At 34.6% G+C, this 19,312-nt stretch overlaps 1 protein-coding gene across 1 annotated transcript in view; it reads right to left on the bottom strand.

The window, feature by feature from the left end:
* BBS9 (Bardet-Biedl syndrome 9) overlaps positions 1-19,312 on the bottom strand; it is a 285,911-nt gene that overhangs the window by 194,536 nt on the left and 72,063 nt on the right. Inside the window, exons 18-19 of the mRNA XM_058825345.1 lie at positions 16,843-17,015; positions 14,681-14,833 (exon numbers count right to left, since the gene is read on the bottom strand). Coding sequence (XP_058681328.1) covers positions 14,681-14,833; positions 16,843-17,015 — 326 coding nt within the window. The remainder of the gene's footprint in view (positions 1-14,680; positions 14,834-16,842; positions 17,016-19,312) is intronic.

Raw genomic sequence — 19,312 nt, 5'->3', positions numbered from 1 at the left:
TTGTCTTTTGCTGCACTCTGCTGGAACAATCCATTTTTCCACTGAAAGTAAATCTGTGCCATACACAATGCAAAAGTTAATAAAAGAGAGAGGCAAAAAATCTGAGCAATTTTTTATTGTAAAAAGTGTACTCTTTTGAAGCACATATATTGTCAAACCAGAATCTAGACATTTAAAGCCATATTTAGTTGGCCTAATAAAGTGACCTATTTTTAATGTTAGAGCATCTAAAACGCTCCTAGATAGAAGGAATTAAAGAGGGCTCGCCAAGTTCAGAATAAAGCTGCAATCAATTAAGTGCCTCAATAAGACACAGAAAAGCCTCTTGAAACAGAGATTGAAAGAGTCTGGATTTACAAATGCATCATTTTACCTATTCTTCACCTGATAAATATGCTGTTTTGAAAAAGCAACATATGCACAGGCACCTAGCCCCTCCATTTGATCCACAAGCATAATACAAAAAAAAAAAGTTAAAAGACCACATAGGTTATTATAACGTTTGCAGAAAATGAGACAAGGCTTTGACTCTCCTTTAAAAAGATACTTCAATTCTCTTTTAAAAAGATACTTCAATTTCTTCTATGAAATGTTACAATTCGGTCACATTTGTTTCAATTTTAAAAAATGAACAAGCTTACCTGGGCTGGAGAACAGACCCTAGCTTGTGCTAACAGTCAGAGCTATTAATTCCCATGATAATTCATCCTGGCTGAGGATCTGCTCCAGAACCACCAAAACACGCTACACAAATTAAATGTGACCTCCTACTAGAAAAATGCACCTGTGATCAAAACAAAGTGTTCTGACTTTTTTCTTTCCTTCCCTCCCTCTCTCCCCTCCCCTCTCTCCAGAGAGAAAAAATTCCTTTGCAGTGGCCATTAACTTTGAAAAAAATTTAAAAAAAAATTAAGGGGAAGTAAATATCACAGATTCAACTGAACAGAAATATCACAGGATTTTCTTGCATTCTTCCAAGAGCAATGAGGAAAAGCCTTCACTCTTAGACCTGTCTTGGCTGCTGCAAACACAAATGTTGGCACCAGTTCGTGAACACAAAGCATGATATTCAATTTTACTAATACCTGCTAAAATTGTATATTGGCATTTTTGCTAGCGAAGAAAATTAAGTAATGACCCTTCTTAATGCTTTGTAATCCACATAAATCTCAAAAACTCTTCTCAGGTAAAGTTTTCCACAGAGCTTTTTGTAGTTTTTCAAAAAATAAAAAACAAGTAGTCATTACAGACTGACTTGTTAAATCCAAACCCAAGAATAAATACAGACAATAAGCAACAAATCACTCAAACCTTTGCATGAATAGTAAAGTAATGGTTTCAGAACTTATGGATACATAATGTATAAACAGTGGCATAAAAAACAACACACAAAAAGTTTTCAGACAAACTATCTACTTCAAAGCTTGAAGTACTTAGCCTAGAATTGGACAGGCTAGCCAGTTTCCCTGTAAATGCATTGCTGGTATTCCCCCATTTAACTTTTTTTGAGAAAAAGTTTAATACGTTTCAGGAATCAAAACTGATTTTTACAGGAACCAAAGTATACAGTAGAGGACAAATGTTTATCTGTTTCATAAATGGGTTTCCCACAGAATCAAAAACATATGAACAAGATGAAGATTTGCATCAATGTGTTTTTTCCATTTGTCCCTGTTGTGTGTGTTAAAAATAAAGTTAGTGGTATTACAACCATACACATAAATGGAGAGTTATACTTCTAACTATAACCATGCCAGAATGCAATTTTTAACCTGTAATATAAGAAAATATATGGGAAGAATGGGTGAAGGAACTTTTTGGAGACACTGGCTTCCAAAAGCAAATGGACAGTGCAGAAAAGAATTCAATAACTAGATAAGGAGAGCAGCAGTTTGGTACTGGGTAGGAATCAAGTCAGACAGACAAATCTGTCATAAATGAGCTTCCATTACAGTGGATCTTGAGAAAAAAAAAAAAGACAAAAAAAGTAGAATAGGAAATTAAACAGGAGGCCTTTGCATATGACAGGGCATTTAGCATTAAGGAATTTTGACTGATTGCAATTTTAAATTATAATCTATTCATATGGTTTTATACTAATTAAAACATAGAAAAAGACAAAGCAATAAAAAGAGCAAAAAATACAATCTAGTGGATATGAATAAAATACTGAAGATTAAGTCATTCTGCAAGCCATTAATAAGTTCTGCAGTACAATTTCTGCATACAATTAAAAGACCAAAGAGAAGTGATCTTTACATTTGTAAGAAAAGACAACTCATCAGATGTTTTCATGAATATTATTCCTTGTGATTCAGATCAAACAGAACAGCCTCCTCCCAAAAGGAGGTAAAAATCTGAAATATAGCTATTAGTAGCCAACATGTAATCTGCTTTATATTTGCTTCCACAATAAAAAGAGAACTTTACTGTATCAGATGCTTATAAAAGCTAAAAGGAATAAAAGTAACTAGAAGACATAGACCATGTCAAAACACAACAGTCCTTTTCAAAATACTTATTTTAAGACAGACTTTCAATTACCTTTTGAAATGCAACAGACAGCTATTGAAATGTTCATTAAGAAGAAATGAAAAAACAAGGAAAATTCAAAGTCAATGCACATGAAGCACGTAATTTTCTCAAAACTCTAAAATCCTAAACACATTACAACCGAGGCAAGGACTACTGTTTTCTTTAACATGACAAATCTATTTAGCTAGCAAATATTTAACCAGTAGCTAGAGGTTGCTCTTTAAGTACTAAATAATGAGATGTAATTAAGGTAGCAAAGGCAAAAGGTTACTAATTTAGAGCATTTCTATGGAGTAGTGTTTAAATTATAGGTTTTGTATAAAATGCATGGGCCAGTGCACAAGAAAAAAAAATCCAATTTTAACGGAATGCAGAACAAATTAACATTTTAACATTATAATACTACTCAATTGTATAATGGGATTTTGCTAAGTGTCACAGAACAGAAAATAAAAGTAACACTCCAAGGTATGCTTGTTAACCTCTTCAAGCTAAATATATTACAAGCCTACTGACAGCAGTAAATAGACTCATTGTAACATGAAAGAACCTGAATTCAAAGTCCTTTAATAGGTGTTGCTTTTTCTAAGTAGACTAGCCTTAAGAATATAAACAATGAACAAGATAAAAATTATGTTATCCATTCCAAATACTTTCAGATTTCCTAAAGGGAAATGGAATGATTCCTTTAAAAATACCATTTTAAAAAATCCAGTTCCTGTGAAATATAAAGTCTTTTTCCATACTTCTCCTTTCCATATTACAGGAATTTAACTGGCAAGTATAGCCTTCAGCAGCCATACATACAGTTTTCTAGGCTCACCAAGAGGCTTTCTGGAAAAAGAAGGACTACAGTTGTTATGGTCAAATTCTGTCAACATTTCAGGGTCCTTGTCCATCCAACAAGAAATTCAAGCAAACACATAATTTTAAGATATCTAAATAACATTAAGTCAATATCCAAAGCAAATTGCTAATATTAAACCAAGAAATTGGCAACCACAAAACCTTGTCAAAGAACTCAAGGCAAGCAGGATGGGCAGAAGAATCTATTTAATAAAAGCCTGAAAATATTATGTCTGCAGTTATGATACTCATCATTACTATCTTCTTCATTCCTGACTTCTGAACCCCACAGTTCATTATGCCAAATTTTCCTTCATTAACTGACTTTCTCCTTTTCATACTGCTTTAAACTGTCCACAACAGAATAATTATAGGCTTCACAATGTAGAAATACTTACTCTGTAGAAGTTAGTAGTTAAGCAAAACTGAGATATAAAATAGACCTGTTGAGATGCCAACTGGCAGAAAGAAATGGAGAAGAAAGTTCTTTTCTCTTTTATTTTTGTCAGTTTACAGATTTAACCAACAGTTTAGCTCCAACGTAAACAGTACCTTTTATTAACAGGTCTAAATTGAGAGAATGACCACACACAAGTCACATTTTTCTGCTGATGTAATAGGTAGTGGCTAAAGCAGCAGCTCTGAGCTGACTGCAAGGGACATCCACACAAGGAAACCAAATTTTTTTTAATTGATAAATCACCTATACTATTTTTGAAATATTTTTTTCCTCAGGAATCCACAGTCTACTACTATACTGCCTCTAGTAAGTAATACCACACAGAATCTTAACAGAGCTGAACAGGAGTGTGCAGAGCAGGGCACTGGTCTATCCAAGTCATCTTGGGCCAGCCATCACCAGGGACTAAATCAAATTTCACACCTGCAAGACTACCCAAGAACAACAGAATAGTAATTTAGATACTCATTCTCTCTATGGTAATGGAAATAAGTAGCTGTACAGACCAATGTAAAACATTTTTAGCTTAAGTTTGCAGAAAAAATAGCTTGGTATTGCTGGGTTTACAATACAGCTACTACAGTAACCAAATCCACTTCAATTCCCAACTGATACTAAGATTTGCAAGCATTAGATGAGCAAATAATTTAATTAATTTGGCCATCAAATTCTTATTTCCTGTGTGGTTTTTGGTTTTGTTTTGGGGAGAGGGAGATCTTTTTGTTTGGTTTTAAATCTGAGTTTGGCATAAAATGCTATTGAATTACATGAATTATGTAGCCCTCCCCCTTAGTATTTATTGTTGGTATACTGAACGTATAACCAGGCATTTCACTGAATCCAAGTATGAAAGTCTGTGAAATATTTACTCTGTGAATTTGAAACCAATATATAGTTGACATCCATGCACAATGCAAAACTGTCATCTACTGTATATCAAAGAAATCAGTACACTTATCTTGACCTTACAGCAGAAAATTATCTACTTCAATGTTTTATTTCAGCTATCTGAAGGCATTGCACCCATGCACACACTGGCAGAACAAGTACAACAGCCACCCAAAGGCAAGCTATTAAAATTACTTCCCAGGCCACCAAAAATGCTCATAGTACTGCATGCAGAAATTCATAATCATGTCATAGTCAATTCATAATAGCTGGACTCTTCAATTAAAATGAGAAATTTCACTAAGATCATGTATAGAAACACTCAAAGTAAACACTCTGGCTTCTACCAGATACACTCAGTAGTTCTTAGCTATAGATTTTTTATGCCTCAAATGCTTCTGTACTACAAAATTACAGAGCTAATACAGAAAACTTTCTAGGGAGCACAAAATAAGAGTGTTTCCCTCCTTCCTTGAAGATGGTATCATTTTTTTTATTCAAGTTTTGATTACACTACCACATAGCACTTCCTCCCTTGGCTATGGAGTACACTTCTCCCAGTGAAAGAGACTGTCAGTGATTTAAACTTCAACAAGGATATCCAATAATCTGATTATCTGATATGACATTTCTTTCAAAGAAATAAAACTTATCAGTATTCCTTTCTTTGGGGAATTGTAGCCAGTCGGTTCCATTTTCACTTATTCAAATGCCCACAGGCTCTTTCAGTCCCTACAGAAAGCCCTCATATATGGTCTGGTGACCTCATATTAGGCTGAGGACACAAGATCTATCATTTCAAGGGAATATTATTTCTTCCCCTTCAAAAAGTCATAAGCCAATGAAACAAACAGAAAGTGCCAGAGAATATTTATATCACAAAAAGTGACAAAAATCACTTCTTACTCTTGCCTTTATACACCAGAGGGTACAACCTGCCCATGCCCCTGAGGACTGAACCAAAGTCTGGGGGATCCTTCAATGGGTCACAATGGTGCTATGGGTCTAAAGTGGGAACCCCACCCCAAGAGGAGTGGGGGGAAAAAATTAATAAAGATCACACCTCTGGTCCTTTACTGATTTGAATGGAGCAGTGGGTGTTCAAAGCTGGCCATTCACAGGTTCAAGGGCAGTAATTCAGTAGACAGGGCTGTAGGACACAGCACAGTGTAGCTGGAACCCTCCTATGTGGAAAATATGACAGACCAGACTGAATGCAGTCCAACAGACTCCAGTTGAGGCACTCTGCCATATCAACCCACACAAGAACATTTTACTGCCAATCTCTTTCTCTTGTGATGGCTGTGCTGTTTCCTGCTTTTACATGTGTCTAATTCCCTCCACAAAATAAAAAAAACCCTTACTGATAATGTGAACAATTTACCTATTTGTCCCACAAACTGACTAACCTGTCAGAAGACTGTCCCACACTGAAGTAATTGCTACCACAGACCAAAATACAGAAGAGTTTTGCCAGTAATCCTAATATATGCTTCCCAAGAACAGCTAACTACTTTCAGACCTTTTTTTGGAATACATCTTCTAATAAAAAGGGTCTTTGATGATATTGTAAGTATTCCACTGTTAAAGTTAAATAAGTCTTAACGAAATAGAAACATAACACTATTTGAACACCAGTAAAATTGAGAATTTTAATTATATGTAATAGCCAACAAGCTGCTTCTAGTGGCTATGAAAAAACTACATTTAGCAGAAACAGCAATAAAACAAGAGAAGTTATATTTAACTCCTCCAAAGAACAGCATATTTATTCAAGGCAAAAAGAGTTAATTTATACTATGGGTGTAGCTCTCACTGACATTATCTGGGGAAAATGACTACTACAGGAGAGAGTGTGATATATAGGCTTTGAGTCATGCATGATAAACCCTAATGGTTTTGCTTTGAGGTAAAAGTCCTTACTAATCAAGTAATGAATCATTCCCAAAATGTCAAGTTCCCGAGGCCTTGTGTGTCAGAAGTGCCACTGGAGAGAGAATACTCAATCATTAACAATCACTTTTGAGATTTTTATCAACTGATTAATAATCAAGGAAAAGAGTTAAGGGGCTTGAACAAAGAGTTAATGGACCTTTAATGACATTCCCTGTGTTTTAGTGAACAGAACATATTGAGTTTTATTTGCCACTGACTACAAACCACCAACGATCCAAGTGCTCCACACATTGCAATTGTTAAAATACTGCAAGAAACAGTACTTTGCCTTTCAAAATATTAGAAAATTTTATGTGCTTTAAAAATTGTAATGAACATACTTACTTTGTACTACACATAACAGTGTAGTAAATTACAGATTAGAAAATATGAGACTGGCTTCCTAATCAGTAGATGGAAAAGAGATAAGGAGAAAAATTAGAAGATTATATTTTTTTCTGCAGTATTTTAGGTACTGGACCTGTTAGTACCAAATGATCATAGAAGTAGAAATCTGGATTTTATATAAACAATACTAAAAAGACACCCAGGAACAACTCTGAGGACTAAAATGAAGATATGATGAATTATTAATAGTTATAGATATGTATATGCACATGTACACAAACACTGACATCTAAGGAGGGCAAAGGCATTTGCCTTCAATATATTTTCCATCTTTGTGCTGAAATCATTATGGAAATATCAAAAGAAATTACAATATCTAACAGTCTGAAACCACCAAGAATCACTAACTTAGAGTATTTCCAGCTCCCTTGAACAAAAATCTGTCTAGCCAGAAGTCAGCTCAATCATGTGAGTCTCCAACCAAGAACCAGAAATGACAGACTCAAAAATCAAATGTAAGGCTGTCCTTTGATAGCTGGGGGAATCTTATTCTGAGAGCAGAGAAAAATGGGAAACAGAGGCAAAGAGGGGAGAAAGGAAGCACAAACACAGCAACAAGATCCAAACCTCTTGATGAACAGATGAAAAGAACTTTACTTTCTAATCTGTAATTTACTACTCCAATTGGAGTGGCTCTCTTTTCCACACACCTATTTTTCATGAGAACAAGAAAATTCCTGTACACATGCACATATAAAAATTCCTTCACAGAATTATAAAGTACCATAAGTGTCAAATACCCATTCTTTCAGGGGGAATTCAGTACCAGGAACTAGACAAAGCTTAAAGAGTTTCCACCAGTTTGAATTAATTGGATTCCAGAACACTCTAAGCAGGAGAGATACAAGATCAAACTTAGAGCAAATACTCAGAGACCAAAAGACAGAGCACCTGAATTACTGCTTGGTACAGCCCCCAACAGCACAGCTCAAGACTAAAACAGAGCTGCAGAGAATGCAGCAGACAGTCACAGAATTGCTCCACACCAGCTGAAAGACAGGAGATGGAGAACCATCCCCACCTGGGAGCCACACAGCTACATCAGTGCAGTACTATGGGAAGGTGTATTAGTACACCTTTTTGTTTGACTGACACAGGTGCAAAGCCTGCAGATGGCCTCACATTCACATCTAGCTGATGCTGAATGCAGGTGAACCAGATGTGTGACAACAGCCCCAACAAAAGGCAAGCCCTTGGACGCTGGGCCAGAACCCCATGTTTTATAACCAGGCTCCCAGGAAAAATAAGGACTTAAATCAGCCAATGATCTGTTCTGAAAAGTGATCACAAGTGTTCCAAAAGGAGGACAAAGTATGCTAACCTTTAGATATTTTTCTACTGTTAATTGGTTTTTATATGAAGAGCCAAATTTCAGAGAGGAAATCATATCATTTGAAAGGTACAATTTGGAATCAAGTAGTTCTTTTAATCCTATCATGATTTACACCCAAAACTAACTTTGCCTGATAGTGTCAAATACTCTAAAATGGACAAGAACCAGGACACAGTATTTAAATACATAAAATATTATTTGACAAGGTTGCAACACTCTTGCTTAATCACAACCACAACAAAAGAGAGACATAACATTCATGATCAGTAACACTGGGCTAAAAATTCCTCACAATTGTCTGGTTAGGTAAGATGTGCTCAGAGGGATTCTAAGTTCCTTTAAGTTCTGTCCAAAATTTAGTTTAATTACACATTCTGCTGAAATCTCAAGAAACATAAATATTTAGTGCTCTTCTCTTGGCCTTCTAAGTTTGCTCACAGATGAAAAAGATTTTCTTTTCCTCCATACATTTGGTTTGGAAAGTTTTTTGTATCACAGCTTTCTTTTTTTGGAGGCTTTTATTAAAAAAAGAAAAAAACAGTTAACTGTTTAACATGAGCTGCATGTTCTTTGAGCTGCAGATCTGATCTTACATGCTTTAATTGTGTACTGCTCTAAATATTTTTCTTTCTATGACAAAAAGAAAATGAAGGTAGCTTTGGATTTGATTACCAAAACATCAACTTTTAAGACCAGAGACCAGAACAGATCCTGTCCTGTAGTACAGTTACTCATTCTGATTTTGAAAATTACATGGGCTTGAAAAGCTCCAAAAGGATCAAAACAGTTGCCAAAAAAAAAAACCCAAAAACCACACATCAACAATAAACAACAAAAGTAAGGACATTTAAGCATCAATCTTGTGCTGCAACATAAAACTATGGACCAGTCCTAAGTTTTTGCAGCTGGCCTACATACTGCAGTTGCTTAAATTTCATCTCAAAACCATGAGATAGTCCCTCTTTCTGTTTAAATTAGGCTATGTCAAAGAAACAGCTGTGTAATGAAGTTCACAACGTTCTGAAAATATATGCACCTTTCTTCAAGACTTCCACATGAAAGAGAAAGGACAAGTCCTGTGACATTACTAATTAAAAGAACCAGTGCATTCATTTAGAGACATCTGGCTTCCAAATCCTCAGCAAAAATGCATTTGTTTCTTCAGAAGTCTCAACTGAATGCTCCAAGCTGCCCAACTAACTTCCAGGGCTGTGTATGAGGGGACAGCTCACATCTCAGATCTCAAGGAAAAGGGCTACCTTTATATGTGGATAAAGCTTTCTCAGTGACAGGCCACAAATTCCTATACAGTTTACTGCCATGTAAGTAATTAAAATTGATCCTCCTGATGGAATTGCCTTCTTTAGCCTAAATGAAGAACTATGGTGTCTTTACCAGGAAGCAATTGTGTTTGTTGACAACTTTTAACAAACTGATGTTAAAAAATACACTTACTTTCCAGAAGGGAGAGCAGATGAGGGAAGTCAAACCGGAAAACAAATCTGTAGGAATTGTGTTATTTCCTACTACCTTAAAAGAAAAACCTATGAGCACTTCTTGAAATCAGAAAGACTATTTGTTTCAAGAAGAGTTTTTAGGTGAAAAATTCCCATGCGCATTTATCTCTTGAAGAAGCTATTCATATACAAAACTTCCAAGATGGAAGACCAAGATAAGATAAATACAAACTGTGTACTAAATACAGCAGAATAATCTGGATAGATTCTAATTGTTTTCTGAGTAGGATCAGGAAGTCACATTGAAAAATCACCTTATTACTACTTACAGCCAACTATTTATGAGAGACAGGTTATCCAATACTAAAACAAATAAAATTAATACAGAGGAATAGCTGAATTAGGAGAAAACAAAGGAATCACATTTTCAGCATCAATTAGTTCTGGTTAGAAAAATGTGTTAAATCCTTCACTAATGGAAGATGGTCTCAAATTTATAAAGTACCTGAAGGGAAAGCTAAAATATATCACTGATTTTTAAAAAAGACCCAATTTTGAAAAGACATAGTTCTTAAGTCTAGATGTCTAAGGCTGTGGAACTGTGGTGGCCATTTATGTCAGATTTGTTCTGTCAGTCCATTCCTAGAAACTGCCATTTCCAATGACCACACAAAATTTTAACATGAAGAGCCAAAAATCATTCAGTCCCTCTAGATGTGATTTTTTTTTTTTTTTTTTAATTAGCAGACTGGGAGGAGAGAAACACTATTGAATTGTTTCTACAGAGACAGAGGGCATCATCCCTCTTGTCAGAGTAGGTGGCTGCTCCCAGTCAGCACAAATTCATGCACTGCCTTGACAGTGCACAAATAAGCAACTGCCAGAGGGACAGTGGGACCAAGGGTAAAAGATAAGATCTCATCATTAGGAAGCACAAGAATGACAGTGGTTTTCCAGGACGAGAATGAAGAGACCTCAAAACATGGGGAAACCTGAGGTACTGCACAACAGAGCCATTAAAGAATAGGAAGGGAACTATACTATATATATTGGAAGTGTGAGGATACAGGGAAAATCATGATTTGCCTTGTTTTTTCTGACTTTTTAAAATAATACTAACAGAAGCAATGGAAGGTAGAAGCGATTGCTAATAACATTCTTATTTTGTAAACTGGAACTGCTCAGTCTTGTCTCAGATTCATGTTTTAAGTATTTAAAAGTGGCTAAAGAACAGTCAGTGCCCTGGGAGAACTCCACCCCATATTTAAAATTCATCCTCCTCCTTCCCTCAAAGAATGTAACTGTGGTAGGCTTCCAAACAGGGTTAAACACAGCTTACAGCTAAATATTGCTTATATTCAGCAGGATAAAATCCATGTGCGTTGAAATAAGAAATTGAAGCATCTCATTTTTATGACATTTATTAATTCCAGCTTGTACCTGGAAATCCAAGTAATGTTTGCCAAGATTCAATGCATGAAAATTATGATTTCAGGGTAAGAACCTGCAGCTACTGCCAAACTATGAATATTTTTTTCTATTATGACAGAAAACACATTGTAGACATAAAAGATTATTAAACTGCACTTTCAAGCAACAACAAGTCTCTGGTAGGGGAGCATTATACAAAGTACATGGTGTTTACAACAGCTACCATAAAATTTGCTGCAATCTCATTTCATATTTGAAGTCCTTTAAAATACAAAATGTATATGGAATCTCAACTACCATTCAGTGGCTTTTAAATGTATCTTATTAAAATCTTTTCTTAGGGCAAGAGTTAGCAGCATGTCCAAGTGCATATCTAAAATTTTTTTAGCAGATCAAGAATTTCATGGGCATCTATTTCTAACTGAATTTTTGTCTATTATTTTCACAGCACCTTCTTACAAATCCTCCTTAAACATCATAAGAATAACATTTCCTATTTCAAATGTACAAGACTACTATGTACATAACAGCTTTCCTTTTCCTTCCAGAATGGAACACCTGATGTCACTATTTGTTAACTGTTGTTAACACTCACTTGAATCTCTTTAGATCTAAAATATCACTTCAGAAAGTAAAATTCTAGAAGAACATGTAAACAGGACTATAAAACTAAAAACAAGCTTTTCGTCATTGCACACACTGATGCCTCCTTACATATCTCATTACTGTCAAGATGGAAAGTAAAGCTCAAGTTTCCTTTTAATAGACCAATCAGCAATTTTATTGGGGCACTAAATATGGCCTGCCTTGTTGGAAATGCACAAGGATTAATGCAAGAAATTACTTCATAAATAGAAATACTTTTTACCAGGGAATGAAAGGCAGCTTGATTAATTTTCTCCAGTCTGACATCTATAACTTTGGCATTGTACATTTACCTACCTATCACACAAACACAACTGTTACTTGAAGCTGAAAAGCTGAAAATTAACATTTACAATCTACTTTAGTTGTAAAATTTGAATCAGTTCAGAGATTCGTAACAATTTGCAGGTGGGCAAAGAAACCATACAGAACGTGTTTAAAGTAGGTTTTATCACACCTAGGTAATGAAACTACATGAGTAGAATATTCATTGTTTTATTTGTGTTTTAAAAGTTGTTCATAAAAAGGTTATACATCTGCAAGGATATGCAGGCAGCAATACAAGGCATCTTTATATCTCTGTGGATTTGCAGATGTTATAATACTAAAGTTTCAATTTCAAAAAAATCCTACACTTTAATAATTATTCTACTAAGAATGTAATTCATATAGTGCCCAAGTCCTGGAAATTCTGTGTTAAAAAGACTAGTAAAATCACACACTCACTAACTGTAAACCCCTTTCTGCTCTTGATGAAAATGTTTGGAATACACTATAAAACCAAAATACAGACATTTCCCTTCTGAGTACAAAACACAATGTGAGAAGTAACAAAACCTTGCTTTGCTTTGCACATAACAATTACTTTAGTGAAAAATGAGGGAATAAAACAAGGCAATTTTTTATTTTCTCATTATAAAAATATTTAGCATAAGAGAGGATATGAGATTCTCAGACGATTATAAGAAAAGGCATATTTATTTCAATGTCAAAAAGCTACATGCCTAAAAGAATTTTTGGAGTGAGACTTCATACTGTTCATATTTAAACAGCTTCATTATTCCTTTTCAGAAAACACATTTATCATATTTTGAATACCTCAACTATTTGCATTACACATACTTGCTCAAATAAAGACAGAATATGATACTAAATTAAAGAAAATAAGGTCTTTTCTAATACAACAATGCAACATTGAGCAATTTCATTTCACCCCCAGAGAAGAGTCAATATTAAATCCTACCACAGCTCTCACTTTCAAAATAACACATGCAGCAGTGGGGTCTCTATGGCAATCACCATTTTACTACACTTTGTTTATAGTAACAATAACAACATTTCTTTTTTGGAAGGGGATTCCCACAAAGAAAAGAAATTACAAAGGAAATCTACCAAGTTTAAACAATTATGAAAAAATGTAAACATTTGTTCTTTGAAAAGAAATCTTTTTCCTCATTCTTCTTTCAACTATTCTAACTCCAATTCAAAAAGCCTACAACAATAATGTTGAGAAGTACCCATCTAATGTTGGTATTAAAGACTTCATAAACTAAGCTTTGGCAACATGCATCTATTTCAACAACCTGACTTATGCCACATTCTCAGAATTCAGCTTTCAAATCAACTACACAAGGAAACTGTCAAGCACATCCCAGTTGCCCTTAAGTTTAAAGGCAAAAAGTTCTACACAGCAAAAGCAGACTCAAAAAACTCTCTTGTGTTAATCTTTCAGGCTTATTTAGTCATGCCACTTAAAAGTGTTAAAGAATAACCCATCTAGCACCATACCTAGTATTTATTAAAGCACCTAGAAAATCCCCACCTTCAAACTTAAATCATCTCATCTGAACTCATGTGAACTCAGTGAAGACTGGAATATTACTGTGAACTCAGTACAGACTGGAATAAAAGCAAATCTGACTTACATAAAAGCATACATGGAAAGGCAGTTTTGTCCAATTTAAAATGTTTTCTTAGATTAATAGTAGGGGAAAATACATTTTCTTTAACACCTCTGGATTTTAGTTGTTGTGATATACAGCACTGCAAAGGTAAGTCTTTTTTCCAGTAAGGACTCTAATTGTGACTCAGCTTCTCAAACAAGGAATGTCAGAAAGTAAAATCACATCCTCCAGCAGAAAAGCACAAAACACGTAAAATAACTTTTTTACAAAAGGCACACATCATGAAAAAGTTATCCTAAAGCAACACAAAGCTGAGGCAGGAAGAAAAATTGGTTTATTCTTTGTTCAGTATGGGGACGGTTTGGGAAGGATTTCTTTTTTAAAAACACTGTTCTTCTGCAGATATCACATTCTGAAATTATCAGAACATAAATCCCCATAGGAAGGACATGGTCAGTCTCAGACAATTTTGTTGTGAATCTTACCCCAGCCAAACCATTCCACCAGTTTACAGTGTACTATAAAATATTTACACAAGCTATGAACTATAAAATATTTTCACATGAACTATAAAATATTTACACTATCAACATCAGTTAGGAAAGAAAGATGTGCTGTCAAGCTGGTATGACCCAGGAGTAAAGATTTTGTGGTCACAGATTAAATAAAACTATTGCAAATCATCTGGAAAGTTACAGGGACTATTAGGTTAAACAAATTACTGCTTCCTGGTCTCTTGGATGGTAAATGTAACCAGGAAAGCATAGCTTATGTGCTTTAAGCTGGGTTTTACCAACAAGATAAAGAAAGGTTAGGCTCATAATCAAACTGTACTGACCTCTCTGAATGTTCCTTCTAGCAAGGTGTCCAGATGTTGAAGAGGAGCTGGAGTTTTGTCCTTGAATCGTGTCAGCAGTCGCCGCTCAATAGCTCGAAACTGCACAGCCCTTTCAGACAACAGCTCCTGATACTTCTCAGCATTCAAACGTAGCTGCAATTTAAGGGTTTTCAAGAATTCAGGTTAAGGGTCATATACATTCATGTATGCACATTCCAAATGAAATGCAAGAAGGATGGGAAAATTTTTGAGACAGAGAGTAATACTCAAATACTCAAATATGAATACCATTTATGCCAGTTTCATACTTTATACACCTTGTGAAGCTTAACACTTTCAAGAATTATCATTTGCCACTGAAATCAAAACTAATTGTCAACAGCCACAATAACCAGTGAAAATGCATAAACATCTCATCTAGAAGCCTATTAACAAGAATGAAGTTTCTTGTGTCACCAAGACACAAAGGCTTCTTCTTGGTTTAGTGTGCTATTCATGACACATATACAGTGTACTTGGACTTTATATTCATTGCAGTAGAAAGCAAATAGTTATTCCCTCAACATGAACAGAAGTACTGAATTCTGTACTGATTAAATTATTGTGGTTTTCTGAATTTAAATCCTTTTTCCCTTTATCTATACTGATTAGCTAATGGCAACAAAATTCCTTGAAGTGCTCACAAAAGAACCTTTAAAAGATAAAAGGATTAAAACACAAAATAAGAATTTGTTTTATCTGGGCACTTGATGTACACTTTCCACTACATACCTCAAAAATAAAAATTACCAAAGATGAGTCTTTCATAAAGCTGTGATACCTGTGTACAGCTGATGTTATAGCTAGCAGAAGAAGTAACAAGACACACAGCTTTCCAAATGCAGGCAAAAGTGCCCCAAAATGAAGAGAAAAGGTAAGTTTCTTAAATTTGCATACCAGACTGTATTTAAAAATAAGCAAATGTCAATCTGTCCAGTACATTATTATGATAAACAATTCAGAGGTGCTAAGGGAAAAAGAAACACTATGAAGTTTTACTAAAAGTAGTAGGAAAAAAGGGACATCTCAGGTAAGGGATAACTCAGGTAATTTTCTCCTAAGCTTGCCAAAAAAACCCCCAGTATGTTTAAACTAACAGGGATGGAAGCATAGGAATGCCTTTAATAGATCATTTGACTTTTTTTAGATCAGATAATTACAGTATAAATTCAGAAATTTTAAAAGAACCAGCTACAATATAATTAGAGTCTAAATTAGCATCCCAGAAATCACACCTGTATTTTGAACTTCAATGTATTTAAGCTTGCTATATAATCTAAAGAAGCCAAGGTTTAAGGTATTTCTACAAAAACAGTCACTTTTTAAAAAAAAATTAACATTTTTTCACTCTCAAATCAGTTGAAAGAAATTAGAAATAGAAAGAGATTCAAATATAGACCAGGATCTAGGCTGAATACTCAAAATATCCCAGAAAATCCCAATGATACCTTCCATCTTTCTGGGCAGTGACAGCTCCACCTCACAGAAAATTTGGCAGCATAAAAACACATCCAATAGTATTTCTCATTCTTGCATACATTCTTGCAACAGGTTGTTGCTTTTGCTCAAATACATGAGTTTAACAGAAATTTTCAAATAGCAATTATCTCTTTTTATTGGAAAGGTATGGAGGAAAGAATGCATGTATTTTAATTGATGGAATCATTTACCCAGTGAGGTGGTAGAGGCATCATCCCTTGAAGAATTTAAAAAAAGACTGGATGTGGCACTTGCTGCCATGATCTAGCTGAACAGTTAGAACATCGGCTGGACTAGATGATCTTATAGGTCTCTTCCAGTCTTGAAAATTCTGTGATTCTGTGATTAGCTATTCCTACAAGCTAGCTGAACTACTGGAGATTCTTCATTGTTACCTGCATGGCCAAACAGGGAAAAGTAATTACATTGCTTTTATTTCTGGTCTAGCAAACTTCCTTGAGCCTCCAATGATACTTCTACAAGGGCGGTTTCTTAAATATCTGAAGGGACTTTCCCTTAGATACAACTGTATTTTCTGAAAGCCAAATGCCTGTGATACTATAGTTATTATCTGATTAATTATTGCACTAAAAACCAATTTTAAACTAGCAGACCATTAGCAATTCACATTTTATATACCATACCTCAAAATGTCGATCAATTAGTTCAAAATATTCTTGCAGGGGAATTGAACCAGAAAAGGTACATGCAAAATCCTTGCAGTTTTGCTTCTTGAAATGCTCTTGTAGTCGGTGTATGAGCTCTTTTGTTACCAGCCAAAGGTCTTCCAACTGATCACTCTGAATCCTGTATCGTTCTTTGAGTGCAAGAACAAATGCAGAACTAATAAACACAGTTTTCTGACACATAAATTCCCTGTACAACAGTTTAGCTAATGCTCAAATAGAATTTGTTACCTGTATCCAAAGTCTACATGAGATTTCCTTAAGACATGTACATTCACTAGTGTTAAAGAAATACCTGTATCTTATTGACTGTGCTGCTTCAGTTTAAATACAACTAATATTAGTAGAAAGGATTCTTATCCAACTCATACTATGACTTGGTAAAAATGGCTCAGTGTAGAAATGAAAAGTGTTAATATAAACCGAAGTGAAAAACCAAATCCTGATAGCTAGTGTTATCTGTCCCAGCAAATTCATTTAACTCATCAGATGTTAGTGAATTTCAAAGTACCAGGCTAGTGGAATGAGATTTTATTTCTAATTCATGTTCATATAATCCTCTCTCCAGCTTCTATGAAATCAGAATTAACTAATATTACTATTAGTTTAATTAACAGAATTGGATGATAATAACTAATAAATGTTGAGAAAAGCAGTGTGGAAAATCATAGCAGCCTTTTAATATTAATTTTTTCAGATAAAGCATTTTCAAACATTAGGCTCTTACATCTTTTCATTACACATCTGCCAATAACTAACAAAAAAAGGATAGATAGAAATGTAGCTATGAGAACTTGACACAAAATCGTTCCTTTTTTTTTCCCTTGTTAAAAAGGTCCACAGTAAATCAAATTAACCAGGATTCTTTTAAACTTGAATGTACTTATTTTAAATTTTCTCAACATTACTAATTCAAGATTGTTTGACATTACCACTGGCATCATTCCCGGGATATGTATTTCACTGAATACCGAATGACAAATTCTGTTTACAGTGTAACAGGAAAGAAGCAAGTTTTATTTAAAAACATGCTTGTTAAAGAAAAGAACACCATCTGCTAAAGATAGCATTCGACCTAATATCCATTTTTTAAACACTCACAATGTAATGGCTGGACTTACTTGTATGTATGGCCATACTTTGCCTTAAGTGATTTTTCCTTGACGGAAATTAGCTCAGATGTTTTCAGGCCAAATCAACAGTCATTCCTTTTATAATTGACATATCTAATACATTAATGGTTTAAAATGGACAAAACTAATTTCCTCCAAATTGCACATTTAGTTTCCATACACTGTTTGTTGGTCAATACAAACACAATCTAATTTTACCATGGTCTGAGTAGAGAACATTGCAGTCATTTGCTTTTCTGTGATGTTCCAAGTCTCAAAAAGGACAAATTAGATTTGGAACCGTTACAAAACTGAGAATCTGTAGTTAAACTGTAGTTAAATACATGCTTTAAACATAAATACAGTGAAAGAGGAAAAATATCATCCCATGCTTTTATGATGGTTAACCAATTTGTGGTAGTCTTTTTGTTAAAAAGCTCCATTACAGAAAATTACAACAGATTTTCAGAAATTTCTCTATCAGAAAAGCAGAAAACTAACGGGCACCAATAAATTAAATAGCTTACCAAGTCTTTTCACACTACAACAGACTGTCCAAATAGTACAACCTGCATTCCAACTTTTCAGCCAGTAGGAACTTTAGAAGATTCAGTTCACTTCTCAGCTAGGAAACCCACATCAGAAGAAAAACACCCCAGCCACAGTTAGCAGTCAAGCCTTAAATTTTGATTAAAAGACAATTTTAAAAATTTCAGCCCAAAAAAATGCCTTGAAGTCTTAATCTAGCTGGTGCAAGCTACCTTTTAATATATATTTTCTGTCAGTACATAGTTCAGGCTGGGCTTCTTTGCAGCAGTCTTGAAAAGTTGAAGTAATATCTTCAATTGCTACACTGGTTAAAAGGGATTAGCTAACAGAATTAAAAACTAACATGAAAACAGATGTTGCTCCTATTTGCAGCTTCAGCAATGAAACTCAACTGAACCTGATAACCTTCATTGCTACATGCAGCTCTTTCCATTCAGAACTTAAGGTCCATTTGATAAGGAATATTGGAAAAAGAGGTCTTCTTCCATTGTCCATGATAAAGTCCTTTCATAGAAAACCAGAAATAAGATTTGACCTTAACAATTTCTTTTACTTTTCTGAAACACCATTACTTCTAGTAAAAATTTATCTACACATAGAGGTTTCTTTTTGAAGAACATTTCCTCATTTAAAATGCTACATAAGCGCTTTTACAAAGTATAAACTCAGTGTTACATAGCAGAGTAAGCACCTACCAAATAATACATAATTTCATCAACATTCATTAGTTTCACAGAAGATCTGTTCAGTCAAGCACAGTCATTTCA

This window comes from Ammospiza caudacuta, chromosome 1, assembly GCF_027887145.1.
Source record: "Ammospiza caudacuta isolate bAmmCau1 chromosome 1, bAmmCau1.pri, whole genome shotgun sequence".
NCBI classification, from domain to species: Eukaryota; Metazoa; Chordata; class Aves; order Passeriformes; family Passerellidae; genus Ammospiza; species Ammospiza caudacuta.
Note: the sequence above shows the minus strand (reverse complement) of the source record. Positions and strands in the feature narration are given on the sequence as shown.